This window comes from Pundamilia nyererei, unplaced genomic scaffold (genome assembly GCF_000239375.1).
Source record: "Pundamilia nyererei isolate P.nyererei 1_Seehausen unplaced genomic scaffold, PunNye1.0 scaffold00223, whole genome shotgun sequence".
In the NCBI taxonomy this organism is placed as follows: Eukaryota; Metazoa; Chordata; class Actinopteri; order Cichliformes; family Cichlidae; genus Pundamilia; species Pundamilia nyererei.
Genome location: NW_005187624.1, coordinates 409,901 through 426,094, shown reverse-complemented (window position 1 = coordinate 426,094; position 16,194 = coordinate 409,901). Strand labels below are relative to the sequence as shown.

General features: G+C 42.3%; 2 protein-coding genes across 2 annotated transcripts; both read right to left on the bottom strand.

The window, feature by feature from the left end:
- Nucleotide 1: 1 nt before the first annotated feature.
- Nucleotides 2-3,649, bottom strand: LOC102193722 (putative protein MSS51 homolog, mitochondrial). The gene is made up of 6 exons (XM_005748474.2): nt 3,538-3,649; nt 2,962-3,111; nt 2,745-2,869; nt 1,913-2,476; nt 1,678-1,771; nt 2-547 (listed from the first exon to the last, which is right to left on the bottom strand). The coding sequence occupies exons 1-6, from the start codon at nt 3,552-3,554 to the stop codon at nt 343-345; spliced, it is 1,155 nt and encodes a 384-aa protein (XP_005748531.1). The 5' UTR covers nt 3,555-3,649; the 3' UTR covers nt 2-342.
- Nucleotides 3,650-5,264: 1,615 nt separating this feature from the next.
- Nucleotides 5,265-15,781, bottom strand: mss51 (MSS51 mitochondrial translational activator). The gene is made up of 7 exons (XM_005748472.1): nt 15,552-15,781; nt 14,096-14,274; nt 13,748-13,897; nt 11,474-11,598; nt 9,949-10,512; nt 7,349-7,442; nt 5,265-6,341 (listed from the first exon to the last, which is right to left on the bottom strand). The coding sequence occupies exons 2-7, from the start codon at nt 14,251-14,253 to the stop codon at nt 6,134-6,136; spliced, it is 1,299 nt and encodes a 432-aa protein (XP_005748529.1). The 5' UTR covers nt 14,254-14,274; nt 15,552-15,781; the 3' UTR covers nt 5,265-6,133.
- Between the last annotated feature and the right edge of the window lie 413 nt (nt 15,782-16,194).

Below are 16,194 nucleotides of genomic sequence, written 5' to 3'. Positions count from 1 at the left end.
CATGGTTATTGTAACAGGAGATGAAAAAAGAGGCCATAACCAAAAGATTAAAACCACAGAAGACAGCAAACTATTACTATAACATTGTACCCTCTACACACAATAATAGGCAGCATATTCAAATGTCATCACCGTGGCTGCTGAATGCCATCAAACTGGGATAGTGAGAATGCAAATGCAGCAGGGACATTGCACAGTAAGTAGCCATCAGGCAGAACCTGTTCAGCAAATGTACACATTAAGCAGTATTTTTTTTAAACTACTTTAAGAAAATAGTTAAAGTTCACATAAAAACAGAACTTTATAGTCCCAAAGCTGGAAGAGTCAGCACGCTGCTGTTATTCAGGCGTCCTCTGGTTCTTCAAACTCCACAGTCTCCAGCAGACCCTGAAAACAGAAGTAGTGGGAGTTGCAGTAGACCGGAGGTTTGTGGGCACATGAGTCCACAACTTCTGGCTTTAGTGATGCAAAAGGGTTGGCTCCACTTCCTTTCATGTCCATTTCCAGCTCCAGCAGAATTTGCAAAGAGTAGGTCATCTCTGTCTCACTGCAGACGGAGAACAAGCAGACATGATCAGCAGACATTACACGCAGCAAAGCATGGCAAATGGGCACATTAGCTCTCAGTGATAAAAGAGGAGAAGCAGCAGAAAGTTTAGGCTCGGCAGACTGCTGTGCACTTGTAAGATATAATGTATAATACAATAATGAAACTGACAAGCATGTCACCTGATTAGAATGTAAAACTGACTGTTACAGTATAGCTTATTAAACTGAAGATCCCACATGACGCCACTTAACGCAGGATCTTCTCATTTCCCCAGAATTAGTCGCTCAGGTTCTTACTTAAAACCCCTCACAGATCTCTTATTTATTCTGCCACGCCTGTGTAGCTGAGGTATTCTCACTGTCTGGCAGTATCAGCATCAGCGCTTGTAAATGCAAATGACCCGGTGCTCCTCACAGGCCGCGTGGGCTGTGCCTTTCCAGTGATGGACAAAGCACTCTTTTTTTTTCCCCCATTGTCCCATATTATCAGCATCAGTGCGTTAAAGATCTGTTGGAATGAGTAGTTCTCCAAAGCTGCAGGTGCATATTCCCACTCACTGAGGTTATACAAGGCCAAGATTCCTCATTGGCTGAAAAAGCTGCTCCTTAATTCTTAATAATCCAAATACTGAAGATGTATTCTGGATTTAATTCTGAAGATGTAATGTTTGGCATTACTCTTGAACTTGCTGGGTTATACTGCAGCAGTTTCAGCTGCTGACTGTGATGGTGAGTAATCGTATCCCTAAATACACGCCGCTAGGAATATTCTTACTCCCAGTTATCCTACACACTGTAGCTTTAAGTAGCATTAGCATGCCATAACAATGCTATCAAAAGTCCTCATCATGTAGAACAGCCAAGGTTTTCTTAGTTAATGTTGTACTATATTTGATTATTATTGATGAACTAACATGTAAACAGAACATTAATGTAGTAGTTGAGAGAAGCTGAGCTCATTTTAACTATTCTAGACAGCAGTAACTTCATATCTGAAGTAAAATAATGCGGTGTGGATCGCAATGTTTCCCTTTAGCAATAAAATATCATAAAACAGAAATGTAACCAAAAAAAGTTAAAGAACCTGAAAACTAAATATAAATGTAATAAGGTCAAAATGTCACTCACGTGAGAGCAGTGAAGAGAGAAGGAATTTCATAATCTCTGAGAAGCAGGAGAGTTGGAAGCCAACCCTCGTCCAGACCTTGGCTGGCATCAAATCCTTAATAAAAATAAATAAATACATTTAAAATAGGAAGGAAAGAAAACCAAATAATGAATAAGATCTCTTAACTTTTTATTGCTCAGTAAGAAACAGACACACTATTATGTGTTTATATAAGGGAGAAAAAAATTTTCTCACCAGGATGAAATCCAACAACCAAATCTGGCTTGGCTGCCTCCTCTTTCTCCACCAGCTCCTCCCAGAACTGATGGTAGAGGCCCTTGTAGGCGCTGATGTAGACTCTCTGTTTGGGTCCAAAAGCTCTGAGGGGAGGCCTCACAATGGGGCCGTCCACCACCTCAGGCCCCACCATGACTATTTCGATCCCCTGGTGTCCGGGGAACATGTTGTTCAGCTCATCGTAGTCGGTCAGTCTGGCTGACAGAGTCTCAGTGTGGCCTGCTCCCACCAGGTGAATGGTGAGAGGTTTGGATAAAGGGTTTAGACCAAACAGCCTCATCCCCCAGGCTATTGTCAGGGGCCTGGAGAAGAACTCGCTGCAAACCCTCCACAGCGACTGCTTCAGATCGTCATCATCTGGCCGAGGCCGACCAGCGTTGGACCACAAGTCGTTCATGTTTTTTCCATTTAAAACGGGATCGAGGCGTGCTGTGAGATCTCCCTGCATGGAGAGCCAGTCATCGAAACCTTTTACCTCGGACTGGGACTTGGACCATTTTTCTGTAGGAAACGGGAGGTCTCCTGAAGACAAATAAAACTGGCAGTTTGAGCAAGGTTAAAACGGTTTGTTAATTTTTTGTTTTAAATTCACATTATTACTTTAGCATAATATTGTAAAATAAAAAATATCATAGCAGTTTACACATTCACACAAAACCCTCAGTTTCCCTTTGGGGTTGGGTCAGACACGACATGTAGTCGAAGAAAATCTGCTAAATCAGACATTTGAAGCAACCCACTATGTCGGATACTTCCTTTTTTGGAATATTTGGAAGAATCTTCACTTTACCTTTAAACACAAGCCACTCCACAACTCTGTCGATGGCAGCCAGTCGCAGCTGTGAGCAGGACTTCTTGTGCTTGGGCCAGTCTTCCTTCTGACACTCTTTACAGCAGTAGTAAGCATTCAGACACCTGGAGAGGAAAAAAAAGATCTGGTCTGTACTGGCAGTACAAACTCACTGGATAAAATCTGAATACGCTGCTTTTTTACTCTCTCTCTTTACCTGGAGCAACGCTTTAGCTTCTGTGGGTTGGAAAGTTCATTCGGTCGCTTTTCACAATAAGCACAGATCTTGAAAGATTCCTCCATCTTCTCAAACATCTCTTTTTGGGACCGGAAAGTCATGCTTTTATCCTTGGTCTGCTGAACAGCCCTGGAAAGGAAGATTCAAATTATTAAAGATCAATGGGATACAGCTGGTCAGAGCCTGAAGATGACAAACATCATGCCATGTGTTCATCATACTCTTATATTCATGCTGTAACCTTCAGTTCTTTTCTCAGTGGTGGGTGGGAAGATTGTTTTTTGCTTTAAGCTTCATGTTTACAACTTGGAACAAGTGGAAAAACCATACACTGTATATAAGGTATGTTTTATACACAGTGAACCCATAAAGAAAGTCTTGAAACAGGCTTCCACTACCTCACTGTTTAAAGACTGAAAATGGCAATTCAAACTTCAAGCTGTCGGTGAAGGCCCCGCTCCTCCCGCATGTGCTTTCACTCATCGGCCACTTTCACAGTGCTCTGTGAAAATAAATGTACATTTAATAAAACTGGACTCCACACATTCCACTTACCTCTCGGTTTCCGTCATCTCGAACCGAGCAAATGAGTGTGACACAGACGCTTTTCAGCTGCTTCCTCTGCTGCTGCTCCTCTGCTTTTATGATACGTGAGCGGTCTGTTGGGGGGCTGCAGTGCCAGATATAGCACCTGTGCTCTGCCTTCTAGAAACGTCTGACAACTCCAGACCATTCCTGACTTCACAAGAGCCAGACTCACATGAGGAGGTAAAATGCATGAATGAATGAGTAGATGTACGAGTAGGTTTTATGACGTAACAACCCCCTAAAAATTTAATTTATCATTGCATTTATGGTGTTACGGTTGTTTATTTATCGATTGCAATAATTTGTGGGTTTGATATATTTTCACCCCAAATTACTTTATTATTATTTTTATAACTGATTTATTGCCCATGGTTTCAATAGTAAACCTGGCCCAGAGTATGTACTTCTTACACATAGCCTACTAGAAGATTTTTGCCTAAACCTGAATACATTTTTCCCCTGAAAATGAAATGATATAAAGAGAATAAAGCCAATCAGGCAGAAAGCTATAAAGAAACACTGTTTCCACTAGTCCAAAACATGCCTTGGGCCTCTTAATGACTTGTCTTCCTATAGCTTTGTGTTACAACTTCTATCCACTAGAGGTCAGTGTCGCCCCACCAGGCCTGCTCTCTAGAAACGGCGTCAAATAGATTTATTGGTATCCATCAGTGAAAGCAACATTTTGACCCAAAAAAAAGGGCGATTCTAAATTAATAAAGACTTTTATCATTTAGATTTTATGCTTGAATTGTTTCTAATGTATGTTCACAAGTCACTTTGTTAGGTACACCTGCGATCGACTTTAATTCTTCATTCCAGAGTCAACAAGGTAGATTTTGGTCCATATTAACATAGTAACAGATCCGTTGCTGCAGATTTGATGGTTTCACATCCATGATGAGAATCTCCTATACATCCACATCCTGACAGTTCTCGACTGGATTGCGAGCTGGTGGCTGTGGAGGCCATTTGAATAAAGAGAACTAATTGTCATGTTCAAGAAACCGGTTTCAGATGTTTTGAGTTTTGTTATCGTGCTGGAAGCAATCATTAGAAGATGAGTACACTGTGGTCATAAAGAAGTGGACACGGTCAGTAGTAATTGCTCAGGTAGGCTGCGGCATTTGAGACTCATCTGACCAGGAAATGCTTTTGCAATCATCTGTTGTCTAATTTCAGTGAGCGTGTGTGAAGTGTAGTCTCAGTTTTCTGTTCCTAGCTGACAGGAGTGATGCCAGATGTGCTCTTCTGTTCCCCACGCACTTCATTTTGTTCAGAGAGCCGATGCTCACTGGATATTTTCTCTTTTTAAAAAAGTCTTCTGTGACAGTTAGAGATGGTTGTGTGGGGAAATGACACCAGATCAACATTTTGAATGAGGATGAAACAATACATTTTTCTTTACGGTGGATCTATGTGCCATTTGCTACTGAGGGCAGAATTCGGCTTTTTGTCCATGCTTTATAACATAATAGCGTTAATTTTAAAAAGTATTGTTCAGTTTTGTGTTCGATGGTTTCAGACTGGCTATAAATTGTTTTATGATTATTTGAAAAACGGGGCTCGTGATGTTTTTTAAGAGAGGCAGATGGGCTAGGAGAGAGTGAAGGTTAATGTATGGTAATTGTTGTTTATTCCACAGTAAATAAAACGTACCTGTCAAATAAAACTCACTTGCCAATACAGACCTCCGTTTAGCACATATGAAAATATCCTTTAATACCCTAGTTTAAAAAAAATATACATTACAATACAGCAATACTGGGCCTGTAATCAAAACAGTAATGGTGTGTTTATTATATTTTACCACGCTTAAGTGATTACCACCATTAAAAATGCTATTAGACATGATGATAAACCTTAATAAAAGACAACACACAGTAAACAGAGGCATTGATAAAGAAATGTTACTTTAATGTGCATCAGTAGAGCTCTCTGCTGTCAGCACAACTCTTTTTCAAGAACTAAAGACTCAAATTTGAGCAACAAAGCAGAGACAAATCCACACGATAAAGTAGAAAAACTCACAACCATCACGAATCTCAAAGGAACCTCAGCTTCTTTGATAATGCTGTCATTTATATAGGCGTTATTTGAGATTGTGTGTTAAATTCGTGTGCAGCCAGCGTGATGTTTGGGAATTCGCTCGTGCCGCAGAACAAATCACAGGAAGTCGTTAAGTGACGATGAAGCTAATTTTGGTCACATAATGTAGGTACAACAGTGACTCTTCATATCCAACAGTCGTCATGTCACCCTGCATAATGAAGCGAGTAGAAACCTCTGGGATCCGCTGGTGCTTTACCCCCCCAAACACTGCTGGCTTCTTCCTCATTAGGTAAACATATCAGAATTAAAGGATAGTTTTTAGCACACTCTGGAAGGAGTGAAGATTATTTTTCCTTCACTCCAATTGCCAGAGGTATGATTCAGTGTCCAGCAGAGTTATGGCCATCTCTGACAGGTTGCAGAAAGTCCCCCAAGGACTTTAGGAAACCTGCAAATCTGTCAGGTCCAAAAAGAAGGCTTTGAGTTACCTTCATAGGTTTCACTGTGGACTCTAAGCATCTGCACCTCGGCCCTCAAGGTCTTCTTGTGGAAGCAGTCCCTGGAAACTGACGTAATGAGAGTTGCAGTAGACGAGGGGTTTGTTAGGACAGGCTTGGACCTGCTCTGGTTTCTGTGAGGTGAATGGATTGGGCCCACTGTCCCTGATGTGCATCTCCAGCTCCAGCAGAATCTCCAGTGAGTACTTGAGCTCCATCTCACTGTGGAGACAAAAGAGGTGTGAAAATAATCAAATTTAGGTTGAAGTTTAGTTTCATTGTGCGTGTGAATCGTGAGTGCTTAAGAAACACAAACGGCTACAAGAAAACAGACGTTTTGGCAAAACGGCATCAACAAAGGGTGAAAGACTGGAGTATCAGAACTGTGCAATTTCATCCCGTTATACTCTACAAGGGGGGATTCTGTTTAGAGCTCCTGCTGTAAAAGAAACAAATCTTTTCTTCTACTTGGCCTTTGTAAAGAAACAAAAAAACTAAATTGGAAACAGGTATAGAGGAATAATGTTTAAGAGATAACTATCCGAAGGTAATGAAGACAGCTAGGTAAGCAGTAGAGCAGAAACTGGGCTAAAGTGTCAGGCCCTAAAAATGCATATCTGCAGCAGATGAACAGAATCCGATAGCTATGGCCTTAAGAAATAGGAAGAAATCCAGCGAAGACCTGACACATGACCTGAACAAGGCATCTGGACCATCAGTGGATCATCTACTGTTCACAAAAGCCTCATCAGAAATGGTCTCAGTGGAAGGGTGGCTGTCAGGGAGCCGTTCTTAAGGTTTCTTGACATATTAAACATAAGAGGAGGCAACAGATCCTAAATGTAATGATGAATTCAGGCTGTGTTGAAGAATAAAGGTGGTCCAAATATTGACATTTGAGTTCCTTAGAATTATACAAACTCTGCCTTTGCCTTCTGTAGTGTAATTCCATGTGTGTTTGCACATCTCAATAAAATGTGGAACCTATTTCTAATTTTTCTATCAAAACATAAAGAAATGAAAAGTTTTGCATAGCACTGTAGGTTCATCAACAATCTCCGACAGTTCTGACTTTCTTTTTTTCTGGAGTTAGCAGATGGTATACAAAACGAGTTAATGAAGTCCCTCAAGCGCAAAGAATTTCAAATATTCAAGAGAGTGAGAGGTTTTATTAAGCCTGCTACATAAAATGCAATCCAAGCAATTAGAGCCACAGAAGCATGACTTACCTGAACATGGTGAAGAAGGAAGGGATGTTATAGTCTCTGAGCAGCAGCAGAGTGGGCAGCCAACCCTCTATCAGACCCTGGTTAGCGTGGAATCCTGAGTTAAAAACAAACACGTGAACCTGTATGCTGTACGTTCACAAACATGCTAATTATTAGAAATATTAAATAATTAGTATCACATTTGCTTATGGCCTGTTCACTGTTAAAACAAGAGTGCACTTCTATCTTCCTTTCATCTTTTCCCATCCTCCAATATAATCCTGGTAAAGTAAATATGTGCGTCTTATTCCTGCTAGATGCTCCACTCTTTTAAAAAAATGAGGCATCTGGAAGCTAAAAGATTAAAACAACAAACTGACAGAGAAAACAGTCAGTCTCAGTCTCCTTTTAGTCAATGAGGTAAAGATGGAACAGAGTACACTTGATTAGGCTCCAGCAAACCATGTGTTTCTCTTGTTAGCTTGATTACAATCCCTTCTGGGCATACCTAATCTCATTAATAAACCAAGGAATCTCTGGCTGTCGTGTTCCTCCGCAGCAGTTTATTGACAGGTGTGTATTGCAGTGTCAGTGTCAGGATTGAGGTCTGAAGTAAACAGCATTATATAATCCAGCTTCACTGATGCCGACACACCTGTCGATGTGAAGACGGCAGCTTTGCCACAAGCAAGCGGACCTCGTTTGTGAGCTTTAGCTGGACATTGGGAAGCTTGTTAAATCTTTCTTTTCAGCATCACACCAGCTGAAAACGTGTGATACTCGCCAGTCAGTCACACAGACAGTCACAGCAGTCCGGCTACATTTAGGACGGGCTGCTTGCATAATCCTCGGGTATATTAACTGACAGATGTCACTTTCCCCCGACTCGGGTTTATATCAAAGTCAGATTTTTGAGCGGCGGGGGGTGGTGCGGGGTGGCGATGGGGTATTATGGTGAAAAGTTTGCCCTTCAACCGGATTAGTGAGGTTCCAGCCTGCCATGGCAGCAAATACTGTAAATCCATCCAGCTTAAGTGTCCCCGAGTGAGACAAAACCGAGCAAACAAGAGAATTTTCCTGTGCTTGCATTATTATTATTTTACCACAGAGAAGGACGTGGTTATATCTTACTCAGCATTAACGGGAAAGTGGACATGTGAGAAACATGTTTGCAGATACCGGGGGGTGTATACAAGAAATGTGACAGCGTGGCACAGAGATGGCGTCATGTTATCAAGCGCCTCATCTTTCCCGGGAACTCAAACTGGAGGAGGAGGGCGATTTCAATTTCATTAATGCACTCCATGATATGAACACCCCAGCGGTTACTTATCGTGACGAGAAAGCTGTTAACACGGAGTAAGCGTTTAGAGGTTTAAACCATACCCCAGGAGACAAAGCGACAAAGACAGGCTACAGCCTGACTGGTAACAACTGCCATAATTGCCTGGCAGCAGTAAATTCGGGCCATATGGTAATTATTAATGATAATAGACTTTAAAAAAACAAACAAACCAGGCAACAAGAAAGTGTTATATAGCTGTGAAAATCCAGTTTATATCACGGACAACAAAAAGAAGTCTGGATGGGTTTTTTTGCATTTATGAGGCACCTGTTTTGGGGGCGTTGTATCCCTGTATGGTTAATGTTACATATCCCACATCAATCTTCTTTCTGAAAGCTGACATTACCTCCCCCCTCTTATTCTCAAAGGTCAATATCTCCATAGTTTATTTTGTAAATGTGTTTTTCTAGTAGCTTTCCCTTTCCCCCGGTTCTCATTCTCTTGTGACTTCAGCACATACACACACACACACACACACACACCTTCTTTTTTACTCCTTTCGTCACGCTGCCTGCGCGCCTATCACCTAAACAGTGTCATAATGCAGTGCTCTGCCAGCTTTGCAGTATGAATTGCAGCCAGGCTCTCAGGCAGTTTACTCTCAGGATGACTGATTCCTGTATATTTAGCTCCACTGGAGCCTGTAGCGATAACCGAGCCAGGGTTACAGGTGCATTTTGGGTTGGGGCTTTACTGCTGATTTGCAGGTTAAAAGGTCAAAGAACAGACTCAGTGCAAAAGCTTAAAAGGGCGTTGGGTTATAGTGCGGCTTTAATGAGGTGGTTGTCAGTGAAAGTGTATAAAGGGGGAAGTAGGTGTCAAGACTTTCAGTTACCCTTTGTGTTCTACTCCAAAAGCTTTAAGTGTAGCTGTCCCCCGACGGCTTCAAATCAATGACTTTGCACACGAGAGGGCAGGCAGTGATAGACTGAGACACTTCTTCAAAAGGAGAGCTTACTAACATTATGCTGACTCCAGCTATCTCAAGCCAAACTCTTTTACAGCTGCTCCCCTTAATCACCCAAATCCCCAATAAAGGCCTGGCACTAATGAATGGGCCAGATCCAGTGAGCTACAGGTTTCCTGCTTTCTCTGTTCTCTGAAGGAAGTAGCTGCCAGACACATGTAGAGGAAGACAAGCCATCGCTTCAGTCCAAAATAGCTGCAGCAGTCATTAAGGTCTTAATCTAAATTCATTTTCAATTCAGGCCACTGTTAAAATTCTCTCAAAATTGCACTCTTCGTTGATGTCTTGTGGGATTATTAGAATACATACCAGGATGAAATCCAACCACCAGGTCCGGCTTGGCTGCTTCCTGTTTAACCACCATATCCTCCCAGAACTGATGGTAAAGAGCCTTGTAGGCGCTGATGTAGACTCTGTGCTTGGGGCCAAATGCCCTGAGAGGAGGTCTCATGATGGGGCCGTCCACCACCTCAGGCCCCACCATGACTATTTCGATCCCCTGGTGTCCAGGGAACATGTGGTTCAGCTCATCAAAGTCGGTCAGTCTGGCTCCCATGGTTTCATTGTGAGATGTCCCCACTAGGTGAACAGTGACTGGTTTGTCATATGGGTCCAGTTTAAAGTGCTGCACGGCCAAGCCCACCGTGAGAACTCGAGAGAGGAACTCGCTCTGAATTCGCCATAAGGATTGTCGCAGGTCAGCATCATCCGGTCGAGGTCTGGAGGCGTTTTTCCAAAGGGCCGCCATGTTGGCACCGGACAAGACCGTGTTCAGGCGTGGTGTAAGATCCCCCTGCTTGGAAAGCCAGTCGTCCCAGTTCTTCACCTCACCAGCTGACTTGGTCCACTTCTCAGTAGGGATGGGGAGGTCTCCTGTAACAGTGGTACAATACTATGATTGAGCTACAAAGTTTGTAGGTCCACAGAGGCTTTTAAAGTCAGATAGCAAAACACTGGTCAACTATGACAGAAATTTAGGAGAGAAAAATTTCACTTCTCTGTCTCACTCGTTGTCTTTCAGGCGTTTCCTTTGTGTAATTTCTCTTGATTTTCATCTCAGATTGCTAGAAACCTCATGACTCTATGGTGTGGAGTTGCCCAGGTAGGCAACAAACCACATAATTGTTTATTACACTGTCCTTTACAATCTACAATTTACTTTATTTCATAACACGTCACTGTAATAAGTAAAATAACCAGTAGAAGAGGATCTGACCTTTGACCTGGGAGTGGAACAGTCCTTTCAGGAACTAATTCTGCATGCAACTCAATGTTAGCTACTGCTAAAACTAATATCATATGTATGCATGTTCAAAATTGAAATAACTATAACAAGACAATGTGTGTATATGCATGAATATGTGACCAAGTATAGTTGTTTGTTTAAAGACAGATTTGGATTTCATGTATTTACTAAAACAGCTTTTTTTGGTTCGTTGCCTCAGGGCATCATTATGCCGTTAGACCATTTTTCTTACGGGGATAACAGGAAAACAGCGCTTCCAAACTCAGGTCCTTGGGGCTGCTTGTTGTGATTATTCGACTCAAGTGTGTTGGAGTAGTGACTCCGATCAGAGAGTGTTATTATTTTTAGGAGCGCTGAGTGGCAGGATATAAAAGCAAACAAATCTACTTCATAAATATACAGAAAACTGCACATTGCTGTCCCGAGGCAATGAGCCCATTTTTTGGTGAGGGAAGGGTAGAAATGTGTTGATATGTATGATACAGCTTTCAAAAAGCAGGCTGAAATATAATTTTTTCTCAAGAAAAGGAAAATTTAAGCCATGGAGATGTGAATTCATTTCAGCAGCACCACCTTTTAATTTCTCACCTGTGAACATTAGCCACTCCACTAGTCTGTCAATTGCCACCAGCCACAATATCTTGCAAACCTTTTTATGCTGAGCCCAGTCCTTTCTTTGACAGTCCTTAGTGCAGTAGTACACATTCAAACACCTGGTGGAAAACCGAAGAACAATGGTAACATAGTGAAAAACTGGTGTGGGGAAGAAGAAGACACAATGCTGCAATTTTTTCAGTGGTGGTTGTCCGACCATCCTCACCCCAAGGTCAGACCATGAAATGTCAATGCTATTTGCAGTTAGCTACCTCTCAGACTCTACAGGTCTCATTTTGCAGCTTAAATATTGATGACAGTAGCATTATAAAAACAGAGAGTGCCATAATTCCTCCACAACAATGCGAGAGGTTGATAAAGTCACACAGAAAGTGATCACTTCAAGTTATTGCTGCTAGCGGTGGTTCTTTAAGCTAGCCAAAACAATGATGTGGTGTTCTTAGACTTTCGCAGGACTACATACTTGGCTGTATATGGATTTCCTAATTTAAGCTCAAAAAGTCCAATCTATTGCCAAGAAAAGCCACACTCAGAAGGTGAGCATGGAAATATAGTAGGGTAAGCAGGTAAGCGCACAGTATTTTTATACCTTTCCCTCCCTTCCCACCTACTGAGACAATCCTGCACATTTTGTTTGTCTCTAGTTTCTGAAAATCCAGCTTTTATTTAATGTCTGTGAAGATAGTGGCAAAGGTTGTCATCTTGTGTCTCCCACAGGTGACTATATCACCATCTCATGCTGCCTACGGTACTGGGTAAATGTAAGGCACCACAGGTCCTGCAGAAACACACACTTTGTTTTACATTTAGCATGTTGGGATCTGGTCACCCTACTGGTTCTAATCTTTTATTACGCTAAACTACCTAAGCTTTTAGGTATTTCATGCTAAGTATTAGCTAAAGAGTAAAAAATTTTATGAGTACTCGATGCAGTGTAATGTATATCAAGAGAGCTTCTTAATTACTAGGCCACCAGTTAGAATGTTTTGCTTGTGCCAAGTCACAAATAGCTTCTTACATACAGAACCAATATGTTGACCTTCCTGTGCAGTGAGAAACTAATGAGACTGAAGATGAATTCTGACTTGCTTTTGGCAGCTGCTGGGGGAAAAAAATAAAAAATAAATAAAACAGGGGCATACTAGGTAAAAGCAGGCATTTATGACCTCTCAGTAAGGATGCAGGCCTTTGTGTTGTCACACAGCATGCACGATGATGAGGCAATGTGTTGGCGTAGTGGTCTGACAGCCAGCAGCAGCTGCTGCATTGGGAGACTATATTACTTTACCTTGCAGCCATTTGCAGCCTTAGAGGCACCCCACATTTACATAAAATCATTTATCAGCCACCGTGTTCCAGCACGGTGCACTTTGCTAATACTAATGCTAGTACTAATTCTCCAAAAGAGGCTTATAAGTAGAAGAAGTGACTCAAAACACGGGTGAGAAAAACAAGGTGCCCTTGAAAGTTAAAGTGTGAACCATTTCCCAAGAGATTAATAAACAGAGGAAAGCGAAAAAGAATGAGGATTAGGACGGCATTAGAAAGTCAGCACTACTGATTTAACGCTGGTGGTAATTCTAATGTCAAAGGTCTCGAGGGTATAACTTGTCAGCATTTCCGTTTTTTGTGCGCCTAAATGCCTCCTGCTACTGGTAAGAGGTTAGAGGCAGAGGCAGCTGAGAATTTCAAGGGAACGCGCCTGTACGACAGCACCAATGAGTCGGCATGAATCAGAGATGGGAAAGGACGCAAAAAAGAAGCAGGGAGCCGGAGGGCCAAAGAAAAACGAGGCACAAAAACAATTAGGAGCTCACGAAAATGCACTGCAGTGTTTTCTGCTGCTTTTTCCTCAATATTCTCCTTGAGCACTCTCTCTGATGGTGTGACATATGAACTGCACTAAGCTGCTCTTAATAAGCTGCAGAGTTGCAGAGAGATGAATCACAGTCAGGGGACTTAGCTATATTTGCCATTGGCCATTATCCACCTCTGTAGTGCTGTCCACACTTGGGTGGCTTATCATTCCGTTGCTGATACAGCGGCAGCTGGTGATGCCTCACACATGACAGCTATTGGACAACAACATCAAAACAAGACCCTGGCTGTGTGGTGACAGAAATGTCCAGAGAACAGTGGAGATTTAATTTCCAGAAAATATTCAGACTGTAAACAACGATTGCTGTTAATCGGCGTTAATGACAGAATACTGTAAATCAAACGCAACAGGGTGCAGTTTGCACTCACTTCACGCAGCGCTTCAGGGTCTGTCCCTCGGTGAGATGTTCGGGGAGTTCGTTACAGCCGGCGCAGAACTTGAAAGTTTCCTCCATCCTCTGGAACATCTCTTTGTAGTTGCGGAATGAGATTCCTCTAGCCTTCCCTTCGACTACAGCCCTGATTAGAGTCAGACACTAAATCATTTGCCAAGCAAGACACATGCTCAAGAATCTGAGGTGTTAAAGTGACATAAAGGGCAACTTTTGAGCACGTAGGACATGTGAAATTTGTGCAAATTTCTAAAGCGTAACCAATCAAAGCAGTCTGGGTGTTATGAACATTGCAAAAAAAGAAGAAAAAATGAAAATTGGAAACCTGTATTCTTCGTAGTCCTTCAGGTTGAGCTTGTTGAGAATCACCTTTGAGAGTCCAGGTACGTTGGAGTCCAGAGAGTGAAAGGCAGACTGGTCAGAAAAGACGCTGTCAGTCCCCGGAGTGTAGGACTGTGGCAGTGCAGGGATCTGGGATGCCATTATTATGGCCTACACTTTCTACTGGAGAAGAACGAAGCATTAAATAACTATATAAACATATGCACTGCATGGTTTATTAACACCAGGTCTTCAGTTTGAACATGCTGGTTTATATTTTGTGTGTTGTTATCTGCTTAGTAACAGACACAGAGCAGAGCCAGTGGTCAGACTGACAAATGAGAAGAAGCAGGGCTGTAAATGGGGACTTTGGTGCAGGGACACATACCGTTCCATGCCACTCAAGTATTATTTTTTACTACCCAACCCAACCACCACACTACACTAGCACTGCATTGACTGTTTTATGATGACTGGGTTAGCAGGTGTACTGGACTGTTTGAGACCCAGATTTTCACCAAGCCACAGTGAAAGTGGCCTTACATTAATCAGCCTCATACACATTCCTTCCTTTCACTTATGTGAAATGCTGTGAAGGAAACACACAAACCTTGTCCTCAGTTACACTCGCTGACCTGAAAGCCCCGATGAGAACTCTCATGACAAGAAGCTCACACAAATCTGAGACAAGCCAAGGCTCTATTTAGGCATGCTCTTCGAGGTGAGTCATTGTACCTCTGCCCTTCATGGAAATCCTCACATCCCGTGCCCTCCGCGGGTTGAATATCAAATGATTTATTAGCTGGACAGGATGGGCGAGAAATGTGATCATCTGGTGGTGGCACTCCTACATCTCTAGCTCACATACCTCCTTCCATCCTTCTTTAGAATTTACTGGAAGCGAGTGTTGAATTTGTGCTTAAAATAATGATAATGTATGGCTGTAATTTCCCCACTCGTGTTTTTTTTTTTTGCGATCAAATATATCTACCTGTCTGGAAGCAGCTGAAAACGTTCCCCTCGCACTAAACCTCAAGCAGTTTGCAGCAATACACAATATTCTGTTGAGAACAGCACAATAAATTCCCCCTCTCACACAGAGACCCTAGTCTTTACTCACAGCAGTCCTCTTTCCCGGAAAAGTTTCCTTCCACTCTGAGGGGATACTGCATCTTTTCAATTTCATATCATGTATTGGGGTGATTTAACCTTAATCATGTGTGCAGACTGAACTCAGAGGCTTATATCTAATTGGTTATTTCATATCTGCACAGCAGCAGGGAAGCTAGGGCTTAGAAGTGAACAGGTTTCCCATGAGAAGGGCAAGTTTTCACTTTTCTCTCCTCATTGGTCTGACCACTGTTTGCATTTTAGCGTACACAGACCTTTCACTAGTCTGAGCATTACTGCTAACGATGAAGATGCCCTGGCTATGTTAGAAGATATGATCGTGGCCGTACCTTTGTTCGTTTCCAAATTAGAAGAGGCTTCCTCCTAGATGATTCTAGAAAGGGGCTGACAGGTCCTTATGCTGGATGTCACAACCTCGGAGAGCCTTTCTGGTGTGTCTGCTGGGTTTTGCAAAAGTGAGCCAAAGTGGGAGGGTTGGGGACTCCTGTCATATGAGGTTAAATGAAGAGGATGTGGGGGGGGACTGGATGATTTGGGCAGGGAGGGGTTGCCTTGGAGGTGGGTGCAGGAGCCAAAAAGTGAGGAGTGGAGTGGGGAGCAGGTCATTTTTAGAAAAAGGAGGGAGAGAAGGGAGGGGTGGGTGAAGATTCAAATCAGCTAAATTAGGATGGGGTGAGAGAGGAGGAAAGCTGTATGTTAAAGTAGTTTATGTACCAAAGAGATGTTCTAAAAAAATATGCTCTCAGCAGGGGAGAGGGGGCTCAGAGATGAAAACGATGCACATTACAGGCCAGAAACTGATAAACACACCAGAAAACAGATCTGTAAAGCTCAGTGAAAAGTGAAGAAACCAATGTATATGCTAAAAAAAACAAAAACAACAAAAACAACCACGTTTGATATGGAAATACACTGCTCTTTCAATTAGTCAGTGCTTTTCCCCCTGCAGCTTGAAAGCTTTGACTTCATCTT

Excerpts from the sequence above, each read along its gene's own strand:
- LOC102193722 (XM_005748474.2), bottom strand. Across the intron at positions 2,477-2,744 it reads GGAGTGGCTTGTGTTTAAAG|GAGACCTCCCGTTTCCTACA; the intron begins GTAAAGTGAAGA and ends ATTTGTCTTCAG. Across the intron at positions 548-1,677 it reads TCTCTCTTCACTGCTCTCAC|TGAGACAGAGATGACCTACT; the intron begins GTGAGTGACATT and ends CTCCGTCTGCAG.
- mss51 (XM_005748472.1), bottom strand. The coding sequence starts at position 14,253 with ATGGCATCCCAGATCCCTGCACTGCCACAGTCCTACACTCCGGGGACT. Across the intron at positions 13,898-14,095 it reads AAGGACTACGAAGAATACAG|GGCTGTAGTCGAAGGGAAGG; the intron begins GTTTCCAATTTT and ends GACTCTAATCAG. Across the intron at positions 6,342-7,348 it reads TCCTTCTTCACCATGTTCAG|TGAGATGGAGCTCAAGTACT; the intron begins GTAAGTCATGCT and ends TTGTCTCCACAG.